Raw genomic sequence first — 20,567 nt, forward strand, 5'->3', positions numbered from 1 at the left:
CAGGATAGCCTCAGTACTCTGGGCAGGAAAGAAGCCAGACAGAAATTACTCAAACAGTGAACTCTGGGATAAATGGACACAGAGCTTGGAAGCAATATGTTTAAGTTATAGACAGATAAATGCAAAGTCTTGCTGAGATTTTTCTATACTTCAAGAAAAAAATTATAACTATTCAAACAAAGTATAATATTTGCTGAATGACAGTCTTTTGAGTCTTGATAGGCAGCTCTGATAAGTCAGTTAGAAGGACAGGCATGCAATTGTTAAAGCCCCAGGAAGACTGTACCTGTACACACTCCTTGTAAATCTTTAATGCCAAGAGGTTTCTTTGTGGAGAGGAAGGAAGGAACTATAAAATATCAATAATAAAATCAGAATCAGAAGGTTCTGGTTTAAGTCTCATTCAAGGATTTGGACACAATGTAGGTTGACAATTCACTGCAGCATTGAAGAGGTGCTGCATTATGAAATAAGACGTTGAACCAAAGCCTGTTCAAATGAGTACAAAAGATCCCATGGCACTATTCAAAGAGGAGCAGGAAGTTCTCCCGGTGTCCTAGCCAATACTACCAACAGATTAACTGCTCATTTATTTTGTTTGCCATTTGTGGGACCTTGCTGTGCACGATTTGACTACCACAATTATCTATTTAGCTGTGAACTACTTTGGGATGTTTTGAGGTGCTATAAAATGCAAGCTTGTTCTTTTTTTCCTGGTCTACTTTTAATTTCACTGCTGTCAGAATACTGTCTTCTACCAATGGAATGGCTCCAAAGGAATCTTAGCGAGCTACTATATATGGCTTTTAATTAATGATCCTGATTTAAGTGTTCCCTTATCCAAGCATATGTGGCAACAAACCTCCAGTGCTCCATGTGAAAGCTGATCACAGGTCATTTGAAAGAGATAACTTCAATTTATATACCACCATCATGTCCTCACTGCTGAAAAGAAAGTTGAGGCCATATCCAGGGCCACAAACTATTTTTGTCTTCAACACAGCCACAAAATTCACAAACACTTGGACAAGGTCCTGCCTCACTGTGAATCAAGCAATTTGGTCTGCAAGTTAGCCAGTGGACCCAAAATACATATCAAGAGTAATTCTACGGTCCCACCATTCCCACAAGGGACAAATCTCTTAAAGAAACCCTCATCATTCCAGCAAGATACTGTATCTAGGTTGCTCGTAGTACAAGAACACTGTCCAGTAAATTTGGTTGCAGGTTAAATGCGCTTGAGAATACTTCCTTCCTCACAAGTACAACATTATAGATGACTTGTATGGGACTAAATAGGATTCTTGCATTGATAAGAACATAAGAAATGGGAGGAGTAGGCCATTTGGCCCTTCGAGCCTGCTCCGCCATTCAATAAGATCATGGCTGATCTTCTACCTCATCTCCACTTTCCTGCACTATCCCCATATCCCTTGATTCCCTTACTTTTTAAAAATCTATCGATCTCTGTCTTGAATATACTCAACGACTGAGCCTCCACAGCCCTCTGGGGGAGAGAATTCCAAAGATTCACCACCCTCCGAGTGGAGAAATCGCTCCTCATTTCAGTCCTAAATGGTCGACCCCTTATTCTGAGACTGACCCCTGGTTCTGGTCTCCACAGCCAGGGAAACATCCTCCCTGCATCTACCCTGTCAAGCCCTGTAAGAATTTTGTATGTTTCAATGAGATCACCTCTCATTCTTCTAAACTCTGGAGAATATAGGCCTAGTCTACTCAATCTGTCCTCATAGGACAATCCCCCCATCCCAGGAACCAGTCTGGTGAACTTTCATTGCACTCCCTCTACGGCAAGTATATCCTTCCCTAGGTAAGGAGACCAAAACTGTACACAATACTCCAGGTGTGGTCTCACCAGGGCCCTATATAATTGCAGTAAGACGTCTTTACCCTTATACTCAAATCCTCTTGTAATAAAGGCCAACATACCATTTGCTTTCCTAATTGCTTGCTGTACCTGCATGTTAACTTTCAGTGATTCGTGTACAAGGACAACCAGGTCCCTCTAAACACCAACATTTCCCAATCTCTCACCATTTAAAAATTACTCTGCTTTTCTATTTTTCCTACCAAAGTGGATAACTTCACATTTCTCCACATTATATTCCATTTGCCATGTTCTTACCCACTCACTTAGCCTGTCTATATCCTCTTGAAGCCTCCTTGCATCCTCCTCACAACTTACATTCCCACCCAGCTTGTATCATCAGCAAACTTGGATATATTACATTTGGTCCCCTCATCCAAATCATTGATGTAGATTGTGAATAGCTGAGGCCCAAGCACTGACCCTTGCGGTACCCCACCAGTTACAGCCTGCCAACCCGAAAATAACCCGTTTATTCCTTCTCTCTGTTTTCTGTCAGTTAATCAATCCTCAATCCATGCTAGTATATTACCCCCAATCACATGAGCCCTAATTTTGTTTAATAACCTCTTGTGTGGCACCTTATTGAATGTCTTTTGAAAATCCAAATACACCACAACCACTGGTTCCCCCTTATCTATTCTGCTAGTTCAAACTCAAAAAACTCTTAACAGATTTGTCAATCACAATTTCCCCTTTCATAAGTCAGTGTTGACTCTGCCCAATCCTATTATTATTTTCTAAGTGCCCTCTTACCACGTTACCTTCCTCCTCCTCAAAAGTCATAGTAAAGCACACTTTGGTTTACCAGGATGTCCTCATGTTTTACCTCTTAATAGGAGATGACATTAAAACTGAGGATATATACATTTTTGGGGCTCAAACATGAGCCTTTAGGGAAGAGTGACCATAATATGATAGAATTTTATATTGAAGAGTTTGAAAGTGACTTAGTTAAATCTGAAACTAGGGTCTTAAATCTAAACAAAGCAAACTACATAGGTATGAGGGGAGAGTTGGCTAAGGTAGATTGGGAAACTACATTAAAAGGTATGACAGCGGACGAGCAATGGCTAGCATTTAAACAATACATAATTCACAACAAATATACATTCCTTTAAGGCGCAAAAACCCCACAGGAAAAGTGCTCTAACTGTGGCTAACAAGAGAAGTTAAAGATAAAGGAAGAGGCTTATAATGCAGCCAAAAAGAGTAGTAAGCCTGAGGATTGGGAGGATTTTAGAATTCAAAGGAGGACCAAGAAATTGATAAAGAAAGGCAAAATAGAATATGAGAGTAAACTAGCTAGAGACATAAAAACAGACTGTAAAAGCTTCTATAGGTATGTAAAAAGGAAAAGATTAGCGAAAGTAAATGTGGGTCCCTTACAGGCTGAAACAGGAGAAATTATAATGGGGAATAAGGAAATGGCAGAGAAATTAAACAAATACTTTGGGCAGGATTTTAACTCAGGTGCAGGATGGTGTCGTGTTATCCGCATTTCATGTTATCCACCCGAATCTAAATGGCTGTGGAAGTTTGATGCAATTTTAACTTAATTGTCCAATTGATTTCCAACGTTTGGGAACCCTTGGCAAATGGATTTTTCATGACTGAAAGTCGCCTCTGATGACATCATCATTGCTGCTGCATTTAAGGTCAACAGCAAGCCTTGCTTCTTCTGCAGGTTTCCAAGCTTTCTCCATTTGGTGTAAGAGGGAACTGCAGGAAAGATGACAAGCAGGAGTCCCAGATCAGCTCCTCGTTTCGACGAGGTGGCCCTGCAAGCATTGGTGGATGGAGCTAGGGCCAACACAGAGGTGCTCTTCCCTTCCTCAGAGAGGAAGAGGCCTTCCAAGCAGACTAAGGCAGTGTGGATGCAGGTGGCTGAGGAGGTCAACTCCTTGGGAGTCACACGGCGAACCTGGGTTCGGTGCCGGAAAAGATTTCATGATCTTCAGCGCACTGGAAAAGTGAGTATGAATTTCCCATCATCCTCAATCTGACCACCATTGCCTTTCCTCACCAGCACTCAGCTTTAGCAATCTCTTCCTCCACATCCCACTTGACACTGACATCCATGCACCCTTACCCATTCCCTCTCTCTATGCTCACATTCACATAACTATTCGACTATGCAGTCCTCAAACTCCCTATCACTCTGATGCTATGAAAACAACTGACAACACACAGGGAGAGCCCTTGGTCTTGCCACCTCTTTGTCTCCTTCTAAGTATCTATGCTATCCAATCTCTCCACTCACTCCTTCATTCTCACTCAACCTCCACTTGTCTCCCTCATTGCAGGAAAAGAGAGCTCACAACAAAAGAGAGCGAGCGAGGACAGGAGGAGGGACAGCCTCAATAGTCCACCTGACCACCTGGGAGGAGGCGGTAATCAAAATAGTGATGCGCCTGTGGGGGACGGACAGACGGGTGCAACACAGCAAGCTGGTGACAGAAAAGTTTCCCATCTCTCTCTTTGACATTGCATGAGTCGCTGATAATGATTGTGAAGCTCTAACAGATGGACTTATGAGCATCTGCAAAAAGCAATGTGCATGTAGCCTTGGCATCACATCTCTGATTCTTTCCTTTAGTCCCCCACAGGACCATCACAAGCATCCGTCCCCCCTAGCCAGGAAGAGGAGGCTGAGCAGCCAGACTCCTCAAAGGAAACTGCAACCTCTGAGGGCGCAGCGTCACCAGAAATCTGCGCACCCAGCACCAGCGCAGACACTCACACCTCAGTGGGACCTTCGGGACATAGAGTAGTGTTGTCACCTGGTGTATCACAGCTCACAAGTGAGCATCAGCAGATTGTGGAGACAGGGACAGCAGTGGAGAGTCCTAGTCGGAGGGCGCAGGACTTTTCCAGCTCGGCTCAGCAGCATGTTGACCCTCTGCCTCTGGGTCCATCCATCAGATCAGCGGTGATGGAACTCCAGGCACAGATGCAGGAGTCTCTGGCAGGTTTGTCTCTAGGGTCGCTACGAGTGTGGAGCGAATGGAGGAGTCCATAGCGAACATGACCAGAGCCTTTGTGGAGTCATTGGCACATGAACGCATCACCATGGAAAGAATGGCAACCTCCATGGAAAGGATGGCTACCGTAGAGGAGAGGATGGCTACGGCCATGGAGGAGCTTAGTCGCCAGGGTATAGAAAACAAGGTCATTGTTCAGATTAGAATGACATCTCTTGAGGAGCGATGGGCATTTATTGAACAGAGAAACCCGACCTTCATGGAAGTCCTTCTGAGTAGGACTGCCATTGCAGATACGGGTCCCCATGGCCCTCCTGATGTGCAGCAAGGTGCTCTCCAGCCACTTGCAGGTGCTGAGGTGGACCTGACCCACGAGAGGGAGGTTGGTGCCAGACCTCAAGGAAGTGGGGGCTCCTCTCCAAGCGCTCACACTTCCATGCCACTGCAGAGCCCTCGGTCAGAGCCCCATCGGAGTCCACACCCAAGTGAGATAGGCGTCTCAACCACTGCAGGAGCAGCAGACTGTTGACGAGCCGTCACAGGCTCGCCACCCCAGAGGACGCCCGCCAAAGGTGTCGAGACAGGAGCAGCAGCAAAGTGAGCAAGGGGCCTCCACATCTGCTGAAGCCACAGGGGAGGCACCACGGAAGAGGAAAATTCTGCACAAATAGTCACAAGGGTAGTCACTTGGGTACAATTTTGTGTTTACTGTAAAAATGCCATCACTTCGTTATTCTACATAAAATTTCTGATGGCAAATGTTGCAGTTGTATCGTCTGTCATTTCGCTATTGGGACTTCCACATTGAGGGCTTAGGCATACTTGCAACTGTTGGTATGGGGGTCAGAGTGATAGGAATCCTCTGGTTCTTGGCCATTGTCAAAGCTCTGGTAAGAAGCTGCGAGGCAAGAGAGTTTGATTTACTAGGCTAAGCAAATCTGGCCTGGATGAGTGCGTTCCTTGCATCACGGGCAGCAATGTTCTCGCGTAATGCTGCCGCTGGTTGATGGGCCTCTACAAGATGTTCGTTTTCGCACTCCTCCTCCTCATCTGAGGAGGATATATGAGAAGCCACTTGGTCCTCAGGAATCTACAAGCCACGACGCTGTGCCATGTTGTGAAGTGTACAGCAAACCACGACGATTCTGGAGACTCTGGCTGTTGAGTACTGCAGAGTTCCACCGGATCTATCCAGGCATCTGAAGCGCATCTTCAGCAAACCGATGGTTTGCTCGATTATGGCTCTGGTGGACATGTGGCTGGAGTTGTAGCTCTCCTCAGCTTCGTTGGATGGTCTCAACGGCGTCATTAGCCACGTCCTCAGGGATAGCCCTTGTCTCCAAGTAGCCATCCGTTAAGTTGGTCTGGCGGACTGAATAGCGGAGGCACGCTAGACTGGCGCAGTATGAAGGAATCATGGCAACTGCCAGGGTACTTGGCACAAACATGCAAAATTTCCTTCTTGTGGTCACACACCAGCTGAACGTTAAGGGAGTGGAAGCCCTTGCGGTTGACAAAAATACCTGGATTGCGATGGGGTGCCTTAAGGGCCACGTGTGCAGTCAATGACGCCCTGCACCCTTGGAAAGCCTGCCAGATGAGCTAATCCAACCGCTCGCGCCGTGACACTTGCTCGATCCTTGGTGAAATGGATGTGATTGTGCGCGAGGGCAAAGAGGGCATCGGTTACCTGCATGATGCAAGTGTGTGCGGCCGCCTGGGAGATGCCGCTGATGTCTGCTGCTGATCCCTGGAATGAGCCTGAGGCAAAAAAGTTGAGTGCGGTGGTGACTTTGACGGCCACTGGTAATGCTTGTCCACCTGGTCCTCTGGGCAGCAGGTCTTGCTGCAGCATTGCGCAGACGTCACTCACTACCTCTCACCAAAGTTGGAGCCGCCTTTGGCACTGCTGCTCAGACATGTTGAGATAGCTGATCCTGTGTCTGTAGACCCTGTATGAGTGGTATCTCCTGCGCCGACGGGCTTCCAGGCGCTGGCCCCTTCTGGCATGTGCAGCCTCAGGTGGGTGAGCAGCAGCCTGACGCTCCTGCTGCTGTTGCCCGAGCTCCTCTAATGCCCAGATGGGAAGGAAATAGATGGCTCCCATGCTTCTGGTATATGCCTCAGTTGAGGAAGCGCTGAGGGAAGGTGGCGAGAGGGGTTTACCAGGAGGTCACACTGGAGATGGGTGTCAGGCTCCAACCTTCCACAGGTGTGGTTAAGCCTTCTAAAAGTTGCCCCAGACCTGAGACCACTAAGTCCTGCCACCTGCAAATGGTGACTGATCAAATCTCCTCTTTAATGGTTGACCTGCAGTTGATAGTCAGCAATCCAATAGTGCTCCCGCCAGGTTTCACCATCGTGTTTCCCACCAGGCGTGTTTCACGTGGGAATAGGGTTAAAATCGCAAGGGCCTTTGAAAATAGGATTAGCGAGGCCATTTAGTGCTTGTTAAGGGCCTTAACGACCAGTCCCGCCTGTTGGATGCGGGACGGAGTCGGGACCATCAGACATACCCGAGTTAAAATTGCTCGGAGTCGGGAACCAGGCGGGAGGGGTCCCGCATGCCAGTTTTTGCGATTTTAACCCCCCACACGCCTCCAAGGCTCAATGAAAATCCTGTCCTTTGTGTCTTAATGTGAGGAGCATTCGTAATAAGGTGGATGAATTAGCTGCGCAAATAGATGTAAACGGATATGATATAATTGGGATTACGGAGACATGGCTCCAGGGTGACCAAGGCTGGGAATTCAACATTCAGGGGTATTCAATATTCAGGAAGGACAGGCAAAAAGGAAAAGGCGGTGGGGTAGCATTGCTGGTTAAAGAGATTAACACTATAGTATGGAAGGATATTAGCTCTGATGTGGAATCTGTATGGGTAGAGCTGAGAAATACCAAGGGGCAGAAAACGTTAGTGGGAGTTGTATACAGACCCCAAACAGTAATGCTGAGGTTGGGGATGGCATTAAACGGGAAATTAGAGACGCATGCAATAAGGGCACAGCAGTTATCATAGGTGACTTTAATCTACATATAGATTGGTCTAACCAAATTAGTAACAATACTGTGGAAGAGGAATTCCTAGAGTGTATACGGGATGGTTTCCTGGACCAATATGTCGAGGAACCAACTAGAGATCAGGCCATCTTAGATTGGGTATTATGTAATGAGAAAGGATTAATTAGCAATCTTGTTGTGCGAGGCCCCTTGGGGAGGAGCGATCATAGAAGCATAGAAGATAGGAGCAGGAGTAGGCCATTCAGCCCCTCGAGCCGGCTCCGCCATTCAATGAGATCATGGCTGATCATCCAAATTCAGTACCCTGTCCCTGCCTTCGCCCCATATCCCTTGATCCCTTTAGCCTTAAGAAATATATCTAACTCCTTCTTCAATATATTTAATGAATTGGCCTCTACTGCCTTCTGTGGTAGAGAATTCCACAGGTTCACCACTCTCTGGGTGAAGAAATTCCTCCTCATCTCTGTCCTAAATGGCTTACCCCTTATCCTTAGACTGTGACCCCTGGTTCTGGACTGCCCGGCCATTGGGAACATCCTTCCTGCATCTAGTCCTGTTAGAATGTTATAAGTTTCAATGATAATATGATAGAATTCTTCATTAAGATGGCGAGTGAAGTAGTTGATTCAGAGACTTAGGTACTGAATTTAAATAAAGGAAACTACGATGGTATGAGGTGCGAGTTGACTAGGATGGATTGGGGAATGTTACTTAAAGGATTGACAGTGAATAGGCAATGGCAAACATTTAAAGATCGCATGGATGGACTACAGAATTTGTTCATCCCTGTTTGGCATAAAGGTTAAAACAAAAAAGGTGACTCAACATTGGCTAACAAGGGAAATTAGGGATAGCATAAGATCCAAGGAGAGGACATATAAATTGGCCAGAAAAAGCAGTAAACCTGAGGATTCAGCAAAGGAGGACAAAGGGATTAATTAAGAGGAGGAAAATAGAGTATGAGAGTAAGCTTTCAGGGAACATAAAAACTGACTGTAAAAGCTTCTATAGATATGTGAAGAGAAAAAGATTGGTAAAGTAAAGTCAAGCATAGGTCCCTTGCAGTCAGAATCAGGGGAATTTATAATGGGGAACAAAGAAATGGCTGACCAATTAAATACATACTTTGGTTCTGTCTTCACAAAGGAGGACACAAATAAACTCCCAGAGATGTCAGGGAACATAGGGTCTAATGAGAGGGAGGAACTGAATGAAATCAGTATTTGCAGGGAAATGGTGTTAGGGAAATTGATGGGATTGAAAGCTGATAAATCCCCAGGGCCTGATAATCTACATCCCAGGGTACTTAAGGAAGTGGCCCTAGAAATAGTAGATGCATTACTGGTCATCTTCCAAAATTCTATAGACTCTGGAACAGTTCCCATGGATTGGAGGGTAGTTAATGTAACCCCACTATTTAAAAAAGGTGGTAGAGAAAAAACAGGGAATTATAGACCGGTAAGCCTGACATCGGTAGTGGGGAAAATGCTACAGTCAATTATAAAAGATGTAATAGCAGAGCACTTGGAAAACAGTGACAGGATCGGACAAAGTTAACATGGATTTACAAAAGGTAAATCATGCTTGACTAATCTACTGGAATTTTTTGAGGATGTAACTGGTAGAATAGATAAGGGAGAACCAGTGGATGTGGTATATTTGGACTTTCAGAAGGCTTTCAATAAGGTCCCGCATAAGAGACTAGCGTGCAAAGTTAAGGCACATGGGATTGGGGGTAAGGTACTGACTTGGATAGAAAGCTGGTTGGCAGACAGGAAGCAAAGAGTTGGAATACACAGGTCTTTTTCCGAGTGGAAGGCAGTGACTAGTGAGGTACCGCAGGGATCGGTGCTAAGACCCCAGTTATTCACAATATATATATGATCTAGACGAGGGAACTAGATGTAATATCTACAAGTTTGCAGACGACACAAAGCTGGGTGGGCGTGTGTGCTGTGAGGAGGATGCAGAGAAACTCCAGTACGATTCAGACAGGTTGGCGATTGGGCAGAAGCATGGCAGATGCAGTATAATGTGGATAAATGCGAGGTTGTCCACTTTGGTGGCAAAAACAAGAAGGCAGATTATTATCTGAATGGCAATAGATTGGGAAAAGGGGAAGTAAACAAGACCTGGGTGTCCTTGTGCACCAGTCACTGAAGGTAAGCATGCAGGTGCAACAGGTGGTTAAGAAGGCAAATGGTATGCTGGCCTTCATAGCGAGAGGGTGAGAGTACAGGAGCAAGGATGTCTTGCTGCAGTTGTACAGGGCCTTGGTGAGACCACACCTTGAGTATTGTGTGCAGTTTTGGTCGCCTTATTTGAGGAAGGATGTTCTTGCCATGGAGGGAGTGCATCGAAGATTCACCAGACTGATACCTGGGATAGCAGAAATGACGTATGAAGAGAGATTGGGTCGATTAGGCTTATATTCACTAGGGTTTAGAAGAATGAGAGGGAATCTCATTGAAACTTATAAAATTCTAACAGGACTAGACAGACTAGATGCAGGAAGGCTGTTCCCGATGGCGGGGGAGTCCAGAACCAGGGGTCACAGTCTAAGGATAAGGGGTAAGCCATTTAGGACTGAGATGAGGAGGAATTTCTTCACCCAGAGAGTGGTGAACCTGTGGAATTCTCTAGCACAGAAGACAGTAGAGGCCAATTCATTAAATATATTCAAGAAGGAGTTAGATATATTTCTTAAGGCTAAGGGGATCAAGGGATATGGGGAGAAAGCAGGGACAGGGTACTGAATTTGGATGATCAGCCATGATCGCATTGAATGGCGGAGCAGGCTCAAGAGGCCGAATGGCCTACTCCTATCTTCTATGTTTCTATGTACCCTTAGCCTCGCAAGGCCACCTCCACTTGTCAATGTGGTCTTTAAGGCTCACCTCACTGAGATACAAGTCCATCAGACTCTGGAAGAAGCTGAGCCATATAGGAGGATAGGACATGCGCTAAGAATGGCTGTTCAAGGGATCAAGTGCAAACAAGTGTTTTCACAAACACTTGAGTGAGGGCAGGTCGATATTACAAAAACAATAAACAAACGATCAACAGCAGCTACTTGTCAAATCCAAGCTAGCCAGATGAATAGGAAGGTGAACAGAGGAACCCTTTTACACATGCTGAAGGAATAATTACCGCACAGGTCAATACGCCTTAAAGAATATAATTCTCCTTGCTGGTGATGCTTTCCTTCTTCATTACGTTCTACATCTGGAAGGTGGGGTGAAGCGTTTCCTTTCCATGGCAGAGTCAGAAATCTTTGCTCAGTTTCTCGTTGGGAAGTCTGGACAGCATGTGGCATTATGCATGCTGTGACAGTTTATCAGGTTTGGTTGGAGCTGCCCCTTACGCTTTGTTCCCTTGCCCTTTCCATCAGGCTAACTAACTTTGCAGTACTGACTTGTCTCTGGTTTTACCTTTCTGTTTAAGAACTGATCTCTGTAGCCCTATAGCTATAAAGATCCTCAACCCCAGAGGAGCGACTTTAACATAATACTGAAACATATACCGAAGCAGCTGATAGCGCAAGGCAACGGAGGTCACGTGGGTCAGTGTGGCGCGAAGCAGTGGATGGTAGACGTCACGTGGGTCAGTGGAGCGTGAGGCAGCGAAGAGGCGCGCTCGGGGGCTACGGAGGAGTGTAAGAGAGGGAGCACAGGTCCAGGGTGACGTAATAAAACTCACTACGCACTTGGTTTGAGTATAAAGCAAGGCTTTAATCAACTTGTTTCAGAACATGGAGGTCTAGTTGTACTTCACTAGTTCCTTGCCTTACAAAATGTCCCTGGAAAGCTGGGCCCACGCCCGAGTATTTATACTCCTTGGACGGCGCCACCAGCTGGCCGTCCAGCGTTATTTCATGAGTAGTTTCTTGATGAATGATGAGATTTATAACACAGGGTAATCCAGAGATGTAACAGACAGAAACAGACTCCAGTATAATAGAGAGAACAGAGCATCCAGTGCAACCCCGAGAGAGAGCACAGAGCAACAACCAAAAACCTACTCATTGTCACAGGCCTGAGTAATATTATACCACAGATAATTCTGTGTCTCGCCACATTTCATTCACGACCTAAAACTGTGTTTAAAAAAAAGATAATTGTTAAATATTAGATAAATAAAAAGGATTTGAGAACCAATGAAGAATCAAGTTTAGTAACGAATAAACCGGGATTACTCGGGCCCCAGAGGAAAGTACCCGCTTCCCTCAAGGGAGAGAGATTCTTAGCGACTATCTAAGAAAATGGAACATGATCCAGTTAATTAGTAAATTTACTGGACTAGACTAGACTTTCAGGCAATAGCCAGACGAATTTAACAACATATGGTTAAATACAATTAGATAAAATGTGTTAGTGGCCTGCAATTACTGCTTATGGGATATTGAGGTTGTGCAAGAACTTAATTTGTTTCAGGAAAAATAAATCCCACAGACTGAAAATGTATTTCCCACAACACAATATTTCCCATCAGTGGGAATGCACTTGTAAAGTAAGGAGCAGAATAGGGCCCAGAGGAAAAGCAAAAACTCTTGGTTCCAGATGAAAGTCTTTATAATTCTTGCAAATTTCCCCACTGGATGAAACATAGAAACATAGAAAATAGGAGCAGGAGTAGGCCATTCGGCCCTTCGAGCCTGCTCCGCCATTCAACGAGATCATGGCTGATCATCCAAACCCTAGCACCCAGTCCCTACACCGACAGCCATCCCACCCAAGCCCCATCCCCGTAACCCCGCGTATTTAATCCCCCCTAACACTAAGGGTCAATTTTTATCATGGCCAATCAACCTAACCCGCACATCTTTGGACTGTGGGAGGAAACCAGAGCACCCGGAGGAACAAACAGAATAATGGTTTAGACAATTCCTTTAATACTTTTTCCAAAAATGTGATGTATGACATAATTCAGGAAAGAGACAGCAGTTTAGTAATTGTTCATTGAAAGAGTTTCAGGTCAACAATTCTCAGTAGCGTTACATTTGTACACCCCACTTTTTGTTTTCAACTGCCATTATCATATTTCATACTGTGGGATTATTAAAAGAGGGAGATTTTCCAAATCAGATTTTTTAAAATTTATTTTTTTTAAAGATTTTAACAGTCAGAGGGCTAGAATTCTTCAGTGTTCCATTTGTGGTGCCAATTGTTACTTCTATTGCTCTAGCTCCTGTTAATGAGAGAGCCAGGAAAGAGAGGCATTCAGAGAAACAATTCACAAATCAAACAATACTACTTCATAATCATCATGATTATTAAAAATGTATTATGGAACAGAATTTGTTTTACATGTTGTTGGTTCCCATCAAAACATTCTAGTGCTGCAGTAAGAGGCAAAAGCTGTTAGGAAGTTCTAACAATGAACACTTTCAAAACTGCCGTCTATTTTTTCCCTATGTGAAACCATTCATAATTTTTTGGTATAAGTAGATACTAATTACCACATTAAAAAAAAAACTTACTTAAGAGAAGCATCACCAATGCTAAGACATCCCCGCAGGCTAAGTTGACGCAGGAATCCTCCACATCGTTTTGAAATGTTTTCCACTACACGACCCTATGATCAGAGGTAACAAGGTAAGTACTGCATATATTAAACAAAAAACAATTCCCTTCCCCAATATGAATTTGCACAGAACTTCAGTAACCAATGATTCAACCAGAATGATGAAGAATTCACAGGTTTGAGGGAGCGAGACCTGGTCAGATTTATTGCTTTCAAAAAGTTAAAAACTGGCTCAGTCACTAAACTTGAACGTTTTATCAAATCACGCTTGCAGATCAAGTAATATTTCTCAATATAAATCAACTTTAACCAAAATATGAGAAGTCCCCCACATATCCTGTTGAAAATCCAAAAACAATTATTTTGTGATAAACAGTACTATTTTTTAAAAAATTCAACACCACAATGAAGCTGGCAAGTATAGAAAAGTTTTGTTGATCTGCTGGAATAGTTTGAGAGAACTTGGCTTCATTTGGTCCAGTCTCTCGGAGCTGACAAATGTGTATAGAGTCCACTATTTGCTAAAGGATCCCTCTTCACATTGTATTATTTTTTCCTTCAGGTACTTATCCAATTCCCCTTTGAAAGCCATGATCGAGTCTGCCTTCACCACCCTTTCAGGCAGTGCATTCCAGATCCTGACCACTTGCTGCGTAAAAAAGTTTTTCCTCATGTCGCCTTTGGTTCTTTTATCAATCGCCTTGAATCTGTGTCCTCTGGTTCTCGACCCTTCCGCCAATGGGAACGGTCTCTCTCCATCTACTCTGTCCAGACCCCTCATAATTTTGAATATCTCTATCAAATCTCCTCCCAACCTTCTCTGCTCGAAGGAGAACAACCCCAGCTTCTCTACTCTATCCACATAACTGAAGTCCCTCATCCCTGGAATCATTCTCGTAAATCTTTTCTGCACCCTCTCCAAGGCCTTCACATCCTTCCTAAAGTGCGGTGCCCAGAATTGGACACAATACTCCAGTTGAGGCCGAATCAGTATTTTATACAGGTTCATCATCACTTCCTTGCTTTTGTACTATATGCCTCTATTTGTGAAGCCCAGCATCCCTATTGCTTTTTAAACCACTTTCTCAACCTGCCTGCCACCTTCAACGATTTGTGCACATACAACCCCCAGGTCTCTGTTCATGCACCCCCTTTAGGATTGCACCCTTTAGTTTATATTGTCGCTCCTCGTTCTTCCTACCAAAATGTATCACTTTCCACTTTTCTGCGTTAAATTTGATCTGCAACGTGTCCGCCCATTTCACCAGTCTGACCAAAGAATTGGTGAAAAGGGAAAAAATAGAATGAGAGAGAAAACTAGCAAGAAATATAAAAGCAGATTGTAAGAGTTTCTACAAGTATGTAAAAAGGAAAAAAGAGTAGCAAAAGTAAACGTTGGTCCCTTAGAGGCTGAGACAGGAGAAATTATTATGGGGAATAAGGAAATGGCAGAAACGTTAAACAAATATTTTCTATCTGTCTTCACAGTAGAAGACACAAAAAGCATACCAAAAATGGTGGGGAACCAAGGGTCTAATGAGGGTGAGGAACTTAACGTAATTAATATAAGTAGAGAAAAAGTACTAGAGAAACTAATGGGACTAAAAGCCGACAAATCCCCTGAAACCGACGGCCTACATCCTGGGGTTCTAAAAGAGGTGGCTGAAGAGATAGTGGATGCATTGGTTTTGATCTTCTAAAATTCCCTAGATTCTTGAATGGTCCCAGCGGATTGGAAGGTCGCAAATGTAACACCGCTATTCACGTACGGACCGGGGTCAAGCAAGGCTGTGTTGTGTCATCGCACCAACGCTCTTCTCGATCTTCCTTGCTGCAATGCTCCATCTCACCCTCAGTAAGCTCCCCGCTGGAGTGGAGCTAATTTACAGAACAAACGGGAAACTATTCAACCTCCAGTCCAGATCCAAGGTCGTCCCTTCACTGTCGTCGAATTACAGTATGCAGACGACGCTTGCATCTGCGCACACTCGGAGGTCGAACTCCAAACCATTGTTAATGCCTTCACCAAAGCGTACGAGAGCATGGGCCTTACACTAAACATCCGTAAGACAAAGGTCCTCTACCACCCTGCCCCCGCCACACAGTACTGCCCCCTGATCATCAAAATCCATGACAAGGCCCTGGACAACGTGGACCACTTTCCATACCTCGGGAGCCTACTGTCAACAAGGGCAGACGTCGATGACTAAGTCCAACACCGCCTTCAGTGTGCCAGTGCAGCCTTCGGTCGCCTGAGGAAGAGAGTGTTTGAAGACCAGGACCTCAAACCCGGCACCAAGCTCATGGTCTACAGAGTAGTAGTAATACCCGCCCTCCTGTATGCCTGAAACATGGACCATGTACTGCAGGCACCTCAAAGCACTGGAGAGGTACCACCAACGCTGCCTCCGCAAGAGCCTGCAAATTCATTGGCAGGATAGGCGCACCAACGTCAGTGTTCTCGCTCAGGCCAACATCCCCAGCATCGAAGCTTTGACCACGCTCGATCAGCCCCGATAGACGGGTCACATCGTCCGCATGCCCGATACGAGACTCTCAAAATAAGCGCTCTACTCGGAGCTCCGACAGGGCAAGAGAGCCCCAGGTGGGCAGAGGAAACGCTTCAAGGACATCCTCAAATCCTCCTTGAAAAAGTGCAACATCCCCACCGACACCTGGGAATCCCTGGCCCAAGACCGGAGAAAGTGGAGGAGAAGCATCCGGGAAGGCGCCGAATACCTCGAGTCTCATCGCCGGGAGCAAGCGGAAGCCAAGCGCAAACAGCGGAAGGAGCGCACGTCAACCCAAGCACCCCATCCACCCGCCCCTTCAACCACAGTCTGCCCCACCTAAGACAGAGACTGTAGGTCCCGCATTGGACTCATCAGTCACCTGAGAACTCATTTTTAATGTAGAAGCAAGTCATCTTCGGTTCCGAGGGACTGCCTAAGAAGATTAACTATACCCCCCAATTTGGTGTCAACCTCAAATTTTGAAATTGCAATTCCGCTTCGCGTGTCCAAATCATGAAACACCACTTCCCACTTTTTTCCAGTCGGAGTAAATACCTTTAACCCCTACTCTGTTTTGTTTTGTAGCCAGCTTGCTATCCATTCTGCTACTTGTCCCAGACTCCACATGCTCTGACCTTAAGTCATGAGTCTACTAATGGATTTCTATCCTGTTATTTTGCACAAACTTCTGCTCTTCCTGAAACACAGCAAACCAGCTCCAAGAATTGAAAGGCCACCCCAACCTACAAAGGGCAGAGGCAAACATTACTAGTCAGTATCAGTGACAGTGTCTTAGCATCCCAGACAATCCCTACCACATTCATTGTAAAATATTCAATGGCTGAGGAGATGGATTAAGTGGTGCCCTGAAGGTAGGTTTTGGCAAGTACTTCTTGTTATGTATTGTGTGTTCTCCTCCCATCTGTGGTGGCGCTGTCACAGGAGATAAATGGTTGGGTGTTCTCTCGGTTAAGTTTAGCTCTCTTTGTTCGGAACTTTCCAGAACTTCCTTTCCTTCCAATAAAGCACTTCATGTTTGAATCTCTGAGTTCGGAGTCCTAAATTGTGTCTAGGTAGAAAGGTACCGACACAACAAGTGGCGACGAGGATCGGATGAATCTGTGTCGTGGGAACTTTCTTGTTTTCGACTACAAAACACTCGGAACAGAGATTGCAGCATCACATTAACGTTACGGCAGTGAGTAAACAGAAATTTTAATTTGAAACGCGAGATGGCTACTATATTAGGAAACATCGGTGATTTTGATGAAAATGTGGAGCAATGGAGCGCATATACGGAACGTTTTGACTATTTTGTATTGGCGAATGCGGTGGCAAATGAAAAGGTTGTGCCTACCTTTATTGAGTGTAATCGGGCCGAAGACATTCAATTTACTTCGCAGCCTCGTGCAGCCAGATAAGCCAGGAACTAAAACACATAAGCAACTAGTGGAAATTCTTGGAGCACATTTTTCACCAAAACCTCTGGTTATTGCTGAGAGATTTAGATTTCACAAACGGAATCAAGAGGAGGGGGAATCAGTGACGATGTTTATTGCTGCTTTAAAAAGGTTATCAGAACACTGCGAGTTCAAGGAGGTGCTGAAGGACACCATTAGAGACAGACTCGTGTGTGGTCTGCAAAATGCAGCCACACAAAAGCGCCTTCTTACTGAGGACAACCTTACTCTTGAAAAGGCCATTGAAGTTAGTGTCTCCATGGAGATGGCGGAAAAGGAGGATCACCAGTTGAGTTCAACAGGGAGAGTTCACAAGGTGTCGTCTGAGCCTAAAGGTGCGCGGAACGGCACATGTTACCATTGTGGGAAAACGGGCCATCACGCTAATAACTGCTGGTGTACGGAGCTGGAATGCCGAAATTGTGGCAAAAAGGGTCACATTGAACGCGCCTGTAGAGGTAAAAAAAGAATAGACAGAGCTGGGAAGCATGGAAGCAAAATGTCTGTATTTGGACAAGAGAGAAAAAAAGAGTGCTCATTCAGTGCAGTATGATGGAACAAGCAAAACAGAGGGGAGCGACACCTCTGAGGAGGAAGAGGTACATATACTGACGGTTGCAGGTGGTTCAAATGGCTACTGGGTGTCACCACTGGTGGAGGGGCAATCAGTGCGGATGGAGGTGGACACAGGCGCTGTCTGCAACAAAATGCTAAAGCATCTTACCCTTCAGCCAACAAACATTGTGCTAAAGACGTATACCGGCGAACCTGTGGCCATGAGAGGCGTCATTGAGGTGACAGTTAAATTGAACGGACAGACTGCAAAACTGCCACTATATGTGGTAAAGGGAAATTACCCATCGCTACTGGGACGTGCGTGGCTAGAGAAAATCACGCTGGGCTGGCCTGCAGTCCGCATGATGTCAAAAGGGGAGTCAGGTCTGACTGCAGTGTTAAACAAACATGCAGAACTCTTCAATGGGGAACTTGGGAGCATGAAAAAGATCAGCGTGAGACTGGACATTAAACCTGACACCAAGCCGAAGTTTCACAAAGCCTGACCTGTACCCTATGCAATTAGGCCAAAAGTTGAGGCTAACTTGGAGGCCTTAGTCGAGAATGGAGTCCTGGAGCCTGTGAGCGTGAGCAAAATGGGCCACACCCATTGTTCCTGTCCTGAAAAAGGATGGATCTGTTCGAATCTGCGGGGATTTTAAAGTGACTATTAACCCGGTGCTGTCTGCGGAACAGTACCCTCTTCCCCTCATTGATGATCTTTTTACGGGCCTGGCCAGAGGGCAAAAGTTCAGCAAAATAGACTTATGCCAGGCTTATCTACAAATGCATGTCGATGACAAATCAAAGGAGCTGCTGACAATTGTGACACACAAGGGGCTATACCGGTACTGCCGCCTTCCGTTTGGAATTACGTCGGCCCCTGCTCTATTCCAAAGGGCAATGGATCAGATTTTGAGTGGACTGCCAGGAGTCCAGTGCTACCTGGACGACATCCTTGTCACTGGGACAAATGAGGATCATCTTCTGAACTTGGATGCGACACTACAACGACTGAAAGGGTACGGACTCAGAGTTCGTAAAGACAAATGTGAATTCTTTCAGTCTTCAGTTGAGTACCTGGGGCATGTGATTGACGCTACAGGCCTGCATAAGGCGCCGTCAAAGGTCAAGGCGATCGTGGAGGCCCCAGCACCCCAGAATGTGAGCCAGTTACGTTCATTTCTGGGGCTACTTAACTACTATGGGAAGTTTATTCCAGACTTAGCAACATTGCTGAAGCCATTACATCAGTTGCTATGTCAAGGCAAAACATGGAAATGGAATGAACTGTGCAACGAAGCTTTCGCCCAAGCAAAGAAAGCATTGCTGAAATCGGAGGTCCTGACACACTTCGACCCAAAGCTACCCATGCAGCTAGCATGTGATGCATCACCATATGGTGTGGGAGCAGTCATATCCCACATCATGCCTTCTGGGGAAGAGAAACCTATCGCCTTCGCATCACACACCTTGAACAAGGCCGAGAGTAACTATGTGCAGATCGAGCGCGAGGCCTTGGGAATCGTTTTTGGAATTCAAAAATTTCATCAGTACCTGTTTGGGAGAAGGTTCACACTCCTGACGGACCACCGTCCATTGACTTCAATCTTCGGGCCCCACACCGGAATTCCGTCTCTCGCTGCAAGCAGGATGCAAAGGTGGGCTTTACTGTTGTCAGGACACACATACGACATCAAATATCGCAAATCAGACTTGCATGGCAACGCAGACGGTCTCTCGAGGCTACCCTTGCCTGTTACTCCCCCAGAGCCTCGTCAGATAGACATCTTCTACTTTAGACAAGTGGAGGGAGCACCTGTCACTGCAGTTCAGGTGCGAAGGTACACCCGCAACGATCCAGTCCTGTCTGAGGTAATGGACGATGTCATTCGAGGGAGAGCTATAGGAGATTCTCCTAGTTTGAAACCTTACGTTTCAAAAAGAAATGAGCTCTCCGTCCAGGCAGGTTGTCTTCTTTGGGGACGCCGTGTCATCATTCCGCCACCTCTGAGGGAACCTAGACTGCAACAACTTCATACAGGCCACAGTGGGATGGTTCGGATGAAGGAAATGGCAAGAAGCTACTTCTGGTGGCCAGGTCTCGATGGGAATATTGAGGAGAAAGCCAAAACATGTTCCCCATGTCAAAGGGTCCGGAATGTTCCACAGCTGGCAACCCTACACCCCTGGGATTGGCCTGCAGAAGTGTGGCAGCGAGTACATGTGGACTTCGCCGGTCCTTTCGAAGAGAAGATGTTTATGGTGGTTGTAGACGCTCGCAGCAAGTGGCTGGAGGTCGCTGTGATGAGGTCTACCACGGCAGAGAAAACAATTGAGAAACTTGGTGAGATGTTCAGCCGTTATGGCTCACCGGAACAACTCGTAAGTGACAACGGTCCACAATTTGTATCACAGGAGTTTGCAACCTTCCTGCATGTGAATGGTGTCCAACACATCAGGTCTGCGCCCTATCATCCCTCTACTAACGGCCAGGCAGAAAGGTTCGTGCAAACTTTGAAGCACGCCTTGAAGGCATCGCAAGGTCAGGGCTCAATCCACCAACGTCTGAACAGCTTCCTGTTGTCCTACAGGAACGAGCCGCATGCCACAACCAAAACTT

The 20,567-nt window shown here is 45.7% G+C and overlaps 1 protein-coding gene across 7 annotated transcripts in view; it reads right to left on the reverse strand.

Moving 5' to 3' along the window:
- The window catches only part of fbxl2 (F-box and leucine-rich repeat protein 2), a 321,753-nt gene that overhangs the window by 208,105 nt on the left and 93,081 nt on the right, over positions 1–20,567 (reverse strand). For all 7 annotated transcript variants that reach the window (XR_015079120.1, XR_015079121.1, XM_085993892.1 and 4 more), the window contains exon 5: positions 13,373–13,467. Coding sequence is in view for 5 of the 7 variants with exons in the window: in XM_085993892.1 (XP_085850018.1) it covers positions 13,373–13,467 (95 nt within the window). In the remaining 2 variants the exon portion in view is untranslated. The remainder of the gene's footprint in view (positions 1–13,372; positions 13,468–20,567) is intronic.

The sequence above is a fragment of the Somniosus microcephalus genome, chromosome 7 (genome assembly GCF_052327205.1).
Source record: "Somniosus microcephalus isolate GS21.2 chromosome 7, FLI_Smic_1.0, whole genome shotgun sequence".
Classification (NCBI taxonomy): domain Eukaryota; kingdom Metazoa; phylum Chordata; class Chondrichthyes; order Squaliformes; family Somniosidae; genus Somniosus; species Somniosus microcephalus.